The sequence below is a fragment of the Bemisia tabaci genome, chromosome 1 (assembly GCF_918797505.1).
Source record: "Bemisia tabaci chromosome 1, PGI_BMITA_v3".
In the NCBI taxonomy this organism is placed as follows: Eukaryota; Metazoa; Arthropoda; class Insecta; order Hemiptera; family Aleyrodidae; genus Bemisia; species Bemisia tabaci.
In genome coordinates, this window is record NC_092793.1 from 18,031,586 (window position 1) to 18,046,338 (window position 14,753).

Consider the following 14,753-nt stretch of genomic DNA (forward strand, 5'->3'; position numbering starts at 1 on the left):
CCTGTTTCTGCTGGGTGTGTAAGGTATTGATAACTGAGGATACTCGGGAATGATACCTATCTCAACAAAAATGATAATAATATTACCTCCCTTTTTTCCAATAGTTAGGCATCTTCTTCTTTTACAGGTAAAATGGACAAATTTTCAGCTCCTTTGCGAATCACAAGAACGAGTTTCCTAAGCCTTATTTCTCTAAAATTTTGACTTTATATTTACCCAATAACTCAGTTCAATTAAATTCTAATTTATTAGATATATTTATCTTTGGCCCGAATATTTATCGTCGGCACCTCATATTTTGGGAAAAATTAACTTTCCCTTAATTTTAATAGCATTGATTTTGTGTTAATTTTTTTTATCTAATGTCACCAATCAGGACGGAAATACAACGTTGACTAAATTTGAAATCTAATCGCAGTGTAATGATTTTATGTTTCAGAATCAGAGCGGAATTTACTATGATGTAGATTATGAACAAGGAGATTTATTTAATACTCAAAAGTCGCACCCTGGAATGATACCATTGAGTACGTATACAATGGGTAGGTCACACTATTTCAGAACATGATGAAAAAATGGGTGCCATAGATGTCTAAAGAGTAAGTCAGTTTGTAACATTCAGTTACTCAGTCAACTTCACTGTTATTAGTTTGTCCCTCATTGAAGTTTCAGGACCCGAATTATGTTTTTTTTTTGTTCTATATTTATTTCTCTTTTCTCCTTGTTTTCTCTTTCGCATTTCCTTGTTATAGACTTAAAATTTCATTGTTCAGAGTATTTGCCAATTTTTGATAAACACAATATTTAAAAAGGGAGGAAAAAAACCGGTCCACGAGAGGCTCGTGAAAGAAAGAGAGCCTCCTCTCTTTGTTCATTTAGTATTATTTGTTTTGCAATCATTATCATTTATTGTCCAAAGAAGTTTTTAATATATTATAACTGTTTATGTTTTATATGAAGATTTGATGTCCTACATATTTGTTTTCTCTGATTGGATTTTCATTCATAAGTACTCATGATAATGGAGGCTCATAGCCCATTTAAGTACCTATATAAAAAGCAATAAGTGAATAGTTACATCATAATGGCGGCATATCTAAAAATTTGCTTGGGGCTAAAAAGAAAAATTATAATCAAAATTAATTATGATTTTTCAGAATCTCGGTGCTGTCTCTTGCGATAATGTCAGTAGAATTGTTGTATCTCCGTCTTCTGTTTGTAGGTATTGAGAAAGGCATATAAGCAGGGACTTTGTACAGTTTCTTGTCCTCCTTCTTTTCTCTTAAATTTTAAGATTTACTTCGATATTGGACAAAAAAAGAAAATTTGTGTAAAAAAATGGCGTTTTTTGCCGCTGAAATGTGAGTATATATAATATTTTCAATGCTCATCACGGCTGCAAAACATAAATTTTCAGGAGGTCTAATGAACTCCTAACACTAATGGATACCGGAAACAACGTATAACTTAGTAAGTTATGAAAGGACTTTAATCTAGAGGTATAATACTCGCATGGTTATCAAGTGATATCCAGCGGGTCGATTGTTGAATCGTTATCGAATGACCTTGATCGATATATAGCATTGTGAAGATAGGGAGTTATCGATCAGAATCATTCGATGACGATTCAACAATCGACCTGCAGGTGATGCTTCTTCACAAATCCATTGTAATATTATTTTATTCTTTGTTTTTATTTTTATCTGTTCTTTAATATTTCTTTTATGCTCTGCTCCAAAGAGTATCTAAATTATTTCCCCTACTCTATCTTTATCTTTGAAAGTGCTCAACTAATGTAATATATTTACCTATCTGACTTCCAAAGATGTATAAAACAGACCTATACTATCTTAAAGTAAGGATTTTACTCTTGCAAAGCAAGGGAAAATGGTACGTATAATTTTCCCTCCTGCAACAGAAGTGCGTTGTGAGGGATTAAGGATTGTTTGCCTGATTGATAACTTAATTTTTGTTTCCTTTTTTTAAATGATACATTTTCAAATGTAGATTGAATCTAACTTTATTTTAGCTTCTTTAGAGAATTTCTTGAAATTCACAAAGGACCTAAGGCCCTGTTTAGACAGTCAAACTATGGAGTAACTTGTTTGACAAACTAGTTTAACTTGTTTATTAAAAATCGCAGGACTTACGTCCATCTATTAGAAAGACCATTCAACCAGTTTTGACTGATTCCCCTGTGCTATGTATTATCAACGTCAGAGTTTGCGTCTTTAGAAGTTGCTGATATCAACATTGATTGCATTTTTTTCTGGTTTTGTGGATTCATTTTCTTTCACTCAAAATAAAAAAATTAAAAAATTTAGGCAAAAAGTTAAGGATTTAGCAGGATTCTTCTACTTTGGAAGATTCTATTAACTGCTCTTCTTAAAAATAATCTACCATACTTCAGCTTTAATTAGGCGAAAGAAAAAAAAATTGAAAAATCTCAGGTCAATAATGTCAAACTTTGAGGGGAAGGTGAAAGTGACTTCTCATATCCAAAATAAGGGACAAATTAAATGAAACATGGCTTCTCAATGGCGACAACAGATTTCCTTGTAGAGGAAAGGAATCTTTCACTTACCTCAAATGAAATTAAATTTGATGTGAATGAAAGTTAATAAAACCACTAAAAATGAGGCAAGAAAACGTGTAAAATTCTTGTTTCATGATTTATGGGTTGTTTTAATGTAAATTATGCCATTCAGAACTGAGATAGTCAAATTATTAAATTCAACTGCTGATGTTGATGCTAGTGATTCTAGTATGTATATCTTAGGTTAATTTAATTTTAGTTGTGCATTTAGCTGTATCAGTTATTCGATTAGTGTTACTTCAAAGTCCAAAAGTCTCTATTTATCTGTGATGTTCATAACCAGAGTTACATTTTTTGCTTCGAGAAGTGTATTAGGTACGCCAATGAAGTACCTAATTTTTACAAAATAAGTTGTTCCTTAAAACCAAAGGGTCTTCCATAACACCCTGTTTATCAAATGTTATAATGAAGTTGGTTGAGGAAAATATGATTTCAAAACCCCAAAAAATTGCAAGATCAATCTATTCAAATTATAAAAATTTGAGCTCAGGTGAAGCTAAACAAGTTCACTGCCACAGCGGTGACTGTTTTTTCGTTGATCTCTCCAGGCTTTTCACAATGACTGGCATTTTTAACAGCATGTTTTCATCCCATTGCCGTGCAGTAGAGATGCTGTCTGTAAGTCCTCTAAGGAAGTAAGTGTAGAGTGGTTATGTACGTAACTAATAGAAAGCACTAGCATCGCGGCAGTCAGTGGAACCCAATACAAGCTAAAAAGGGCTAAAATCTTGCTGTTCTTTGTGTGTTTTTATAGCCTGAAGAACAGTGAAGCAAAAAATTGTTGGCAGTGAACATGTTTAACTGAGAAAAAAAATTGAAGCTACTTATTAAGGTACTGCTTTCAAGTAGAAGCATATTTAAAAGTCAGTGTTTCAGTGATTTTTCATGAACGTGGACAAAAATTTATTTGGTTGAGAAACTTCCTACCAAATTCTTTAGCCATTATTTATGTGAAAATAGAAAAAGATATATTTTTATTGTATGAGAAACACTTGATAAGTATCTGTTGAAGAAAAACTTATGTGTCTATAAGACTGTATATAATTTATAAGAAAATCCTCAGTGATACAAGATGTAATTAATTTAACTTGAAAACTGTAAATTTTTTAAAATTAATAGACAGAAAATTGAAACTTTCACAAGTGTATTCTTTTCACCTTTATTTCTAACAAACATTTCAAGATAAACAAGATTATATGAGACAATTCTGAAGTAACTTTCTTTGTTGTTACTTTTGTTTGGAAGCGCTCGCAAAGTACAGAGATTTTTAGGTCATAAGGCTTCACATTATCAAGCTTTTCCTTACAACTAACACATACTTAGAAGGAGCTGTGAAGATTTCTGGCTGAGGTTCCAGAGAAAAAATTAAAAAAAAATATAATAAATAAAAAGCATTCATTAAATAGTATTATATCACAAACAATTAACAACAAACACAAATTTCATCTCCCAAGACAGAGACCAGCTGCTGACGAGGAGAAATTTCAAAATCTGACATCACAGAACTTTCATATTTATTCCTTTAAATGAATCTACAACAATTTTATTAAGCATTAACAAAAAAATTTCAATGCAAATCTCTTCCAACATTGGAAATTTTCTTTAGATAAAATGATAAAAATCTTCCCTGTCATACAGGTACTTTTCAAGGAACGCAAGCACTACCACAAACACTGCACCTGTCCTAAAGACATGGCAGGTTTGCGTTGCAACATCCGATCATTGATCTGAGTAACAATGAATAGCCCATATCTGACAGGATATCAGACAACCATGAAGAATTCCTATTTTGGTTCACTAATCAAAATGACTTGTCAACCTGCGGCAACAGCGGAAATATGTTCTCAGAGCAATTGTAGCCGAGGTGTTAAGGTTAATCTTCAGCTGTAGTTCCGAAAAAATCCACCACGTCGCGCTGCTAAAATCCGATTCCGAAATCAGTGATTATTTAAATATCACAATAGGTATCTTAAATTCTAAGACTCATAAGTTCTAGCAGCATACGTCTGGAATCCTTAGAAACAAACGCGAGCTTTGAAAGTCTAATAATAAAAGCTGTAAATTGATCCCAGTTTCTCTTACGGGATATCTGTAAGTGCGAGAGAGACAGCTCACGGTGGGAGAGAGATATCTGCCAACTGCTGAGAGCGATCAAGCGCGATTGGTTGCATCAAGGTCATCATGCATAACCCTACTTTTTTCTGGGATCAAATTGCAGAGCTTCAGAAATGACTTTTCACGTTGTTTTTAGGGTCAATAGGAAGAAGAATGTTATGGCTAGAACTTATAACTCTTCGATTTAAACAGAAATTCCTTCAACTTTTATAAAAGCTCAAGGACTCACGTGGAGCTGTACGGACTCTAAAACACAGCGGTGGCGCCCCCTGCGCGGAGAAATTTCTTACTTCACGCAGCTGTAGATAAACCTTAAATATAATCAGACCAAATGGGCATGGCATGGACTGAGATTTAAAGAGTTAGAGTCAATGTGAACTGATTGTGACTATGGCTGAGAATTGCTTTCACAGAGGGGTTTTTGTGATTTAGCCAAATAATGAAGCTATCATTCGATCAGGATAATTTTCTTGTCAAAGTATACTTTAAAACTCTAAAGCTCTAATATTCCTCAGTCGATTGAAAACCCAACGAAGGGAGTCGAGGATAGTTGCCTTTCCATAACCATCCAGGGTACAGGATAACCTTAGGGGTCATTCAACTATCAAATAACAGACTTCTTGCATTTTTTGTTAATCTTTTGCTCTTTCTATCACACATCTAAAACTTAACAGACCTTAACCATGGTTCGCCCTCAAAAACGGCTCTAATGTTTTTGATTGAGTTTTCTTGAAAAAAGCAAGCTCCAGCTTATCATATTAATCGGTTTTCAATACAAAATAAGATGTTTTAAATTTATTTAGAGTTATTTTATACGCGCCCCTTTCCTCTTTTCAACAAGAACTTAGATTATTCGCCTTCAATTAGCTTTACAAGACACTTGAATGGCGTCACAATTACTGAAGGATAAAATCACATTGAGAGAGGGCTGATGAGCCATTCTTCCTCATTTAAACTTATGTACCTTGCAAAATCTCAAGAGAAAATTTTTTAATTTAACGCTACCCTTGAAACCTTTTTTCTCATCATGTCTCTTACAAGTTTCAACGATATGCACTGTTACCCACAGTTGCTGGGTTTAGCTTCCATTTGGCACAAAATTGGACAGAATCTTTTCAAACTAATATTAATTGTTAGTAATAATTGTACAGCTTGACCAAAAATTAATTACAGTCACCTATATTGTTAGCCAAACAAGTGCACTTAAAAATAAACGAACTAAGTTCCCTGTTTGAAGAAGTGGCATATGCTAATATGAGGTATTGTGCGTCAACAAGAGGTCTGGTGAATAGTTGGCAAAATCCACTAGTTTATCTGCTAGTTCCACTGGTCTTTCTAGTTTTTCCTCAAAATTTTTCATATTCAGAGAGCCTGATGCTTCTAAGATCTTAAAGAATTGTTTTGCAGCAGATTCCTTGCATAGAGATGAAACCAGGTTAAAGTTTACCAGGGAAAGTTCACCTTCTAAAAGTTTTTAAATTACTTTTTAAGACAGATTATGGAGTTTTCTACCATAACGGCAATGCAGTGTTAAATGAAATTTGCCAACTTCCCATCGCTCCTAATAGATTATTGATACCTTCTTGACTCACTACATGAATATCAAAAAATTTTACCCTTCTGCTCCTCAGACTTGGCTGTCATTCTTTAATTTGGGACACCTCGTTTGACCAGGAGGCACTTCTGACCATGGACGACCAAAATTTTATTGGAGATGGTTCTCCACATGACACAATATGCAGATTTTCAAACATCAAAATTTCAGATGGCCATAATATGCCTTTCACCATGATCTCATCTTGAATTTTCAGTATTTTGAAGAGATTCCCAAGGTTAAACTGAGGTAAAATTTTTTCAAGCTGTTCAGGAGAACTTACCGATGACTATTCATCAGAAAAAATTTATCATCATCTTTCCGCTCTGAGCAACAGATTTGGTGATGTAATAGAAAAACGACACTGCTACACCACTTCTTCTTAGAGTGGACTTCTGAAACTACTACTAAAACTGTGATTATACTGTGAACGACTGCTTCTTTATGGTATTATCTACTATGAATTACTTATCTTTAGAACAAACAGGTACAAAAAATTATATCAAAATGAGAATAATTTAAGAAGAAAAACTAAGTGCGCAAGAAGAATTGAGAGATAAACCTTGCAAAATCACAGAGATGTGAGAGAAAAATCTCAGGTAAAATGGGCCCTCGAATAACAAAGTATTTCAAATATCTCCGACAAAAAGTTCGAAAATCCGAAAAAAAAAAAGTTTATCAGAAGATATAATCACCTATGCAACTTATGCGAATTTTGTAACATTACTTTTCACTTCCAGCAAAGACGCAGAAAATTGAAGAGCTTTCCATAGAAGGTTAGTGAATTGACTAAGCTTTAAGTCTTTGCATGCTGTCCTCGTTTTAAATTCACACAGCAAAGTCAACGAAATGATACTTGCTATTGGCAAGCAACTCAGTTAGGAACTGGAGTTATAAAATCGAACGAATCATTCAAACTTTGTTTACAGAGCGTGATAGCTCAAGATTTTTTTAATGTCTTCCATTATTTCATTGTAAGATAAAACTTATATAAGTTACTATTGGCCTGAAAAATGCTATCTGACCAGGGCAATTTCTATGCATGAAAGGAAATATCTGGGCTTAAATTTCAGTCTGAATTGATTAAAATTGGAATGTTACATGAAAGACAAACAATATTTGCAGTGATGTAAAATACATAGTTGTTTAAAACTAACGAATAATAGAATTGGAAAAGCTACTATATGATATGCATAAACATCAAATTGACCCAAATAGAAGAGGTGCAGTTTCACAAAATAAATTTAGACTACATATTGATCCGCTTGATATGTGTAAATAAAGTTGCTTATCATTTGAGGGGTGTTGAAAAAATATAGAATACAATTTTAGAATATTCCTTTTAGGAAATAAATGAACTGAGTATCTGAATTGGACCCAAGAAAATGCTTCAAAATTAAACATGGACAGTCCCGACCTCATCTGTCGTCTGTCACTCTGCATTATGTAGCAAATGCAATGGAGATTTTAAGACGGCCAAAACGAGGAACTAAATTACAACCGAATTATGCATTATATTATACTGCAGAATCAGCCTGCCGCACAAGATTTTGCCCAACCACAGGCTGGTATCCATCCCATGATCAGTCCCATGATAATGCAGCTATCTGTATCACCGCAGAAAGATGCCGCAAGTGATGTTGATTCCTTTTTTCCTTTTGTTGCTCTTAACTGCTAGTTTAAAAACACTATCTGCTTCTTTTTAAAAAATTGGTTTTAAAAACTAAAAATAGTAGATAATTTTCTCCAGCTTTTTCTTATCTTAATTTTTAACATCTTTTTAAATATGACTCTTCAGAACATGGTAGACTAATATGACTTGGTAAAATAATCATCAATGGAAGAACTGCTGTTGACTTAGTTAGCGAAGACCTAGACTATAATCTCAAGAAATTGCTTCAAAAAACATAAAGCTGATTTCTTACATTTAAAAGCTGAGATGGTGGAGTGTAGGAGGGGTGAATACTTGGTTTCCAAAATATATTGCAAAAAATCTTAAACTCATTCACTTGAGTTGCAATGAAAAACTGACACAAATAATCTTGTATTTTTGCTAAACCCAACAGGAGGCATTCAAACATTACGTAATACATTTGCGGTGAGGACAGTGTTGAATATGCTAAGCGTTATAATCTTGTGTTGCTTAAACCTAGCTAATGTTCCACATTATACGTCAGCTGCATTATGATCTCAATTTTGAGAAAAATGATACATTTTAGGGCAATGCCTTGTCATCAAACGGATTAAAATTAATGGAAGAGGGGGAGATTGAATTCTACCAAGTGCATTTTATACATTAAGGGGAGTCCAGGTTCACTTCATGAATTCATCGCGAGGGTTGAGAGGGTTCAAACAATTGTAAAAAGTGCATTACATGATACTTGAGTACCCCTCCATGGTTGAAGAACAGAGCTCCTGCCTGACGGATCGAAATATTCATCATGAAGCGGAGCAGATAATGAGATACACAATTTTGTGATACGCGTATTTTACCCGAGTCTCACAGCTGAAGGTAAACAAAGTTCCTAGTTTTCTGAATAAAATTTGGGTCGACCATGACATGCTTTCTGATTCCTTTCAACTGTTTTTGCTCGAGGATGAACTTGTTGCTTGGAGTCGTTGTCTCATTTCAGCCAACTCTCGTGCGTTATTCTGCACTAGCAGCTCAAGGCCTCGCACCCGTCGGAAGATTTTGTCACAAAGCTCTACGCACAAAGGCTTTCCACTTGCTGTTAAATCACGTAGCTGTTCACTTAGTTGAGACTGGTGTTGAAGTAGTAATGTCATCTGAGATTTAAAAAAAAAGAGAAGAAAAAAGACAATCTTAGGAAATAGCATTTCATTAAAAGGCCTCAGCAGGAGAGAAAAGAACTAGAACGGATCATGACAAAAGGATGAGAAAAAGCTGATGCCATTTGATCCTTTTTTCTTAACCCTTTCCGGTCCGCGGCAGTTTGCCACGGCCGCTGTGGCAGGTCCGCGTCTTTTTCCTGAATTTCGGCCGATTTTCGGTCACTCCTACACTCCTCAGTTTTTCCATCTATTTAAGCCTTATAAACTAATTTTTGATGGTTTTGGGGGTTCAGTGTGACAAAATAAATGTATTTGTCTGCAACAAATTTTCTTAACACAATTTAAAGCAGTCGAATATACCTGACATGCGCAGAAGTACAAACTTTTGGGCGACTATATCCAACATCGGACCTAAACGCGTTATTTTTCATGGCGAATATATCCAACATTGGACCGGAAAGGGTTAAACTGCATTTCTTAAATTTGTGACTTGATACAATTTAAGCTTTGAAATCTTCTACCGAATTCTTTCTGACCATACTTTTAAACGTACAAAAATTAAAATAGTGCGCATTCAGTATGATTTCTTAGATTTTGATCCTAACATGATAGAGTGATGGACGAGTCATCAAAATTAAAGAAGCAGACAAAATAAAGGGCTTGTTAAAGCACTTCTTACCTGCTTTACAACAGCTGCTAATTTTTGAGCATCTTCATTTGTGTCAAGTAAATCGGACACTTTTTGAACTTCAGGCCTGATGCATGATTTTAGCTCAGCATTAGTCTCATCGGAGTTTAACTGCATTAGATAGGCATTCAATGCTTGACGAACGACTGTACATTGAAGAGCACATCTCTGAAACCAAGACAGATTAGTGATTTCTTTGCAAGAATATTTCTTTTCGCATTCTACTACTATTTTCTAATAGTCTCTTAGATGAGTAATCACTTTACAGGATATGATCAGCCATAAATCATATAGCTAGCCACATTAAGATTTTTTGCTTTTACAATGACTTGAAAGAGGGCAGGCGATCATGGGAAGTCTGGAAGTTTCGAACCTATTCAAACACTTAAACATCCTCCCCCCCTCCACCACACACACACCCGCTCCCTTACCCTCACACAGAGAGAAACCACTATTTTGGCATGACTTTTACTGTGAAAACATGTGAAAGTTTTTCCTTGAGGTATTAATCATTCAGTGAACTAAAATCATAATTTTATATTGAGACTTATTCCTCCGCAGGCTGATTATTGAAATTGATAGACAAAGCAACAGGCAAAGAAGACAAAGGGAACATGGAGTGATCCTATCGGTTAAAACGGGTGGTTGTTATGGGCTGAGGGGGAAAATGATGGGCTAACTACACCGCCTCTTGAGGGTTGCCATTAATTCGTATACTACTTACCTCCTTTGTCCATTGCAATCACCTGCTTCCACCAACAGGATCACTTTATTTTCAGTTTGACTTCTTTGTCTATAGCTTTGTCTATCAATTTTAGTAATCAGCCTGCCGTTCATTATTCAGAGTGTAACTCAGAGCATTGAGCGCCAGACTAGACTTAGACTCACTTTGAATGGGTAGACACCGCTGATGTTTTTTATATTAATTTTAAAAAAAAATAATACTATTAAGTAGGGCAGAACTTAATTGATACAGACTTGGCAGAACCAAAAAAAAAAAATACAGATGGGCTCAAGTACAATCCGAAAAAAAGGGTGTAAAAAGTAAATTACTTGACTGGAATCCAGGGCTTTGAATTCCTCTTTAGACATGATTTCCAAATCAATACCGATCTCCTGCAAGAAAAAAATAAAAATTAACAATGAAAAGGCAGAAGGCTTGATTTTCTTCAGATTACCTCAACAAAACGCAAGAAAGTCAGCACACGCACATGAACTAAACCTTACAAAAGAACCCTGCACACCTGTGAGGGTACAGTGGCTCCCGGTATATTATGAACTTAGCACAAGCAAAAAAATAGCACAGAGAGAAAAAAATTAGGCAATTTTATTGGGTCAGAGCCAATATATTTGCGATTGAACACGTGGACTTTTTCCTAAGTGATACCATTTTGCATCTTTTTAATCATATCCATCAATTAATTTGGAAGAAAAACAAAGTTACTGCGCCCTCATGAGATTTCATAATTAAGTCAGAAATAGTGGTTCCTAATTGTAAAATGAGGTTCAATTAATGATATCCATTTGACAATTCATAAAATGCCTATCAGTTTGAAAAACTTTCTGACAAAGTAAAAATACTTTGTGAAGCACTCATATCAGTCACTATCTTTAACTCACAACATACAACACATTACGGCTCAGGTCCACTCAATGAACGAGCTGAAGTTGGAAGTCTTGAAGTATCCCTATTATTAATTGAAATAATGATGATTTCAAGTAAAACTAGTCTTAATGCATAATCTATCAAAAATTTGCTCCCAAATTCAAATTCTTAAGCATTAAAAAGTCAGTTTAAACTTTCCATAAGGATCCGGATTTGGATTTTTCCTTTATGGATTTGCAATAAGAATCCATGTAATTTCGAAACTTTAAACACTTATTTCTCGAAATAGCAAAAACTGCACTTATGCACCTTGTCCTCCAAGGCCCTCAATTAGAGGAGAAAATATGATAAAAATGTGAATGCTTCGGATTTTACCTGTAACTGGAATCCTAGGGTGCACAATTCTTCATACTGATGCTCAATTGACTGAAAAATAGGGTAAAAAAAGCATGAAAGAAAAGAAGCACCAAAAATACTATAAATCTCAACAGCTGATTTACTTTTTTTAAAAGAGCCGATCAAGGTTGCTTTCTGGAGTTTTCTCAAATTTTTCTCACCCGATATAAATATTCCTTTATTATTTCAACCCACAGCTTCAGAAGATTACCTTAAAAAAAGAAACAGAGACTGAGAGGCTATAGAAAAATGCTACAAAGCGAAGAAGCTTGTTGAATCAAGGTTTTCTTTTTTGCACTTGTATTTTGTATACCTTCCAACATGTGTACTGATTCCCCCTAAAATTTAAAAAAAAACACCTTAGCCAGTAAGGCCACTTCTTAGGAGCCATTTAATATTTTTTAGGAGCAAAATTGAATTTTTGCATACACATCCTGAGCTATCGCTACTTTGCGATCGTGAGTTTGAAAAGATCGGCAGGGTGTTTCAACTTTTTTTGATGCCACAATGGCTCAGCCCCCCCCCCCCCTTCCCATTTTTAGGCATATTCGGTACATGGCGCACGGAGAAGGAAGAACACTACTACTATTAGATCCTTAATTGACAAACAGTGATATGAATTCACGACCTGCGGTTGGAAATTCAACTCACTCTTTCATATGACCTCAATTTGAATTCCCCTCCCAGTCTCATATAATAAATTGACTACTTTCATCTCCATGGAAGACTAATAAAGATTTCATGTCAAGTACGTTTTAAGTGGCAACTTAAAATTCTGCCCCTAAATTCCTTCTTAAATTAAAGGAAGACTCCACTTACTTTGTTCTTCCAAAAGTTGCCAGATGTTGAGGCAGCATCAGACTCAGTTGCTGAATCGCAGGTTTGTTCGAGAGGATGCATGATTTTTTCCAGGGAATCGATGACATGATCCAGTGATTCACAGAAACTACTCAATCTTCGTGGAAAATTTATTATATTATCATAAAGGACACTTGACTCAGAGAAAGAGTCATGTTTCGATGGGTTGCGATCATTATAAGGCTGGACGACAGATAATAGCTCTTCCAATTCTCGTTCTGGACTTGGAGAAATGGATCCTGGAGTTTGAGGCGGAGTTTTTCTCAGGTTTGTATGGCTAAAATAACTTTGATCCTCGCTTTCAAGCTCTTCTTGTAATGACCTCGGTCCACTCGGAGATGATATGGGAGGATCTAACATACTTCTTGACTTCAAATCTATAACTTTATCAGTCTTTTGATCACATGAAAAGTCAATAACAGGGCTCTGAGACTGAAATGCTTCTTCAAATGGATTTGGTTCATAGATGATTACACGTGGATTGTTGTTCAGCACGTCAGCTTGAGGATTGAGGAGACAATTTGTTAAATTCTGTTCGTCTCCACTTAAAACTAACTGATTAATATTCCTTGGTGATGATGCAGATATTATTTCAGAGTTTGGGGAGCTTACCAAAATATTTGCATTGCTATCACTAAAATTATTGACTACTGCATTAAGAGTGCTCTGATCTGCAGCTAAGGAGTCTTTTTCTTCACAACTACAGTTATCCATACAGCTATCCAGGCTTGTTTGTACGGTTATATTATTGAGCGGACTGTTGAGGCCTTCAACTATACCACTATCCAGTTCCTCACTTAGAAACTGTTTGCTACCAGGGCTATTCCCTTCTGGGGTGGTGCCTTCATGTGATTTTTGATCTTCTGCTATTGATGGAAATAAAAATCTACTATGATCTGCATCTATTGTAGGCTTGTGAGCTTCTGTGCTACTTGTCCAACGGCTGTAAAAAGAAATAATGGATCTATCATTAAAAGCGTAAAAGTAAAGATCATAAAATAGTAAGACCAACATATTTTACAGAAATTTGAAGAATTATCTAAAATTGTTGAAGCCTTAGAAGCCTATAATTTTACCTAAAATTACCTAGCAACTTATTTTCTTAGGAGCTACATTAAATGTTTCTACCTCACTTCAATTTGCAGTGACAAATGCACCGTAACCATTTCAAAGACACGAAAGAAAAGTGAATTTTTCGGTATTTTTCACCTGCATTATCCAGTGGAAACGTTGGAGGTTCAGGAGAACTCTTCTTTCCTTACAGCGAGCTAGCCAGGAAGATTAGAGAGACGTATAGGGTTCTTCACGGCAACTACTTAAGAACAAAAAACTCAGCTTATCTGACACAACGGCAGTGCCACGTCTCCATCAGCAAAACACATTAAAAAATGCTGAAAAGTTCACTTTGCAGCCCTGCTTTTCTCAACATTGGGAGAAAATATTATTTTGAAGGCTCCTCCTTCTCAAGAGGTTGTCAAGGAAATTTAATCAAATAATGACGAAATTTAGTCAGCATTGAATCCCTTAGTTCTCCATGAAGGACTCTTTTTACTAGAATTTTTTGTACATTTTTAATTCAAACGCACATTACATTCTATTATTTAATTCTAATTCAAATCAACAACTTTTAAAATGGATCAAATTGATCAAAACAATGGATTGATAGAATTTCTGTACTTAATCTTGAACGGGACTCTAGACAAGGTATGAATTAAGGCACTAAGTCGCAGGTTTTGGCTTCAAAATTCCTTAGTGGGAAATGTGGAAATCAATTTCCTACATAAGATATGAATGTTTAAAGTTGGCATTAATAAAATGACAAACATACAAATTACAAGATTTGTAGAATCTAACTTCCATTTGATCTATGCTAAAAATACTTGGTATCTCATCTAGGAGTTGATTTCCGAACTTCCTGTTAGGTGAAGCCTTCTCTAAGATTTTAAAGGGATAACAAGAAACTTTTCTTCTAGTTTCGACCTTGTCAAATGATCATTATTGAACATTTTTAAGTAAACTTTTTCCATGACTTTCCCTAAATGAAAATTTTACAAAATCTCAAATTTTTTGAAAAATCTCAAAAAGAGTGCCCTAATTTAAGCATTTC

General features: G+C 34.9%; 2 protein-coding genes across 7 annotated transcripts in view; one reads left to right on the top strand and one right to left on the bottom strand.

Moving 5' to 3' along the window:
- pwn (calcium-binding EGF-like domain-containing protein pawn) overlaps nucleotides 1-3,738 on the top strand; it is a 102,581-nt gene extending 98,843 nt beyond the window's left edge. For both annotated transcript variants that reach the window (XM_019046890.2, XM_072297481.1), the window contains exon 13: nucleotides 440-3,738. In XM_019046890.2, the coding sequence (XP_018902435.2) occupies nucleotides 440-568 (129 nt within the window). In that variant the 3' untranslated portion in view covers nucleotides 569-3,738. The remainder of the gene's footprint in view (nucleotides 1-439) is intronic.
- The window catches only part of olf186-M (Ki-ras-induced actin-interacting protein-IP3R-interacting domain olf186-M), a 36,990-nt gene continuing 25,960 nt past the window's right edge, over nucleotides 3,724-14,753 (bottom strand). For all 5 annotated transcript variants that reach the window (XM_019046892.2, XM_019046893.2, XM_019046894.2 and 2 more), the window contains 5 exons: nucleotides 12,608-13,589; nucleotides 11,768-11,818; nucleotides 10,840-10,902; nucleotides 9,778-9,954; nucleotides 3,724-9,092 (listed from right to left, as the gene is read on the bottom strand). In XM_019046892.2, the coding sequence (XP_018902437.2) occupies nucleotides 8,883-9,092; nucleotides 9,778-9,954; nucleotides 10,840-10,902; nucleotides 11,768-11,818; nucleotides 12,608-13,589 (1,483 nt within the window). In that variant the 3' untranslated portion in view covers nucleotides 3,724-8,882. The remainder of the gene's footprint in view (nucleotides 9,093-9,777; nucleotides 9,955-10,839; nucleotides 10,903-11,767; nucleotides 11,819-12,607; nucleotides 13,590-14,753) is intronic.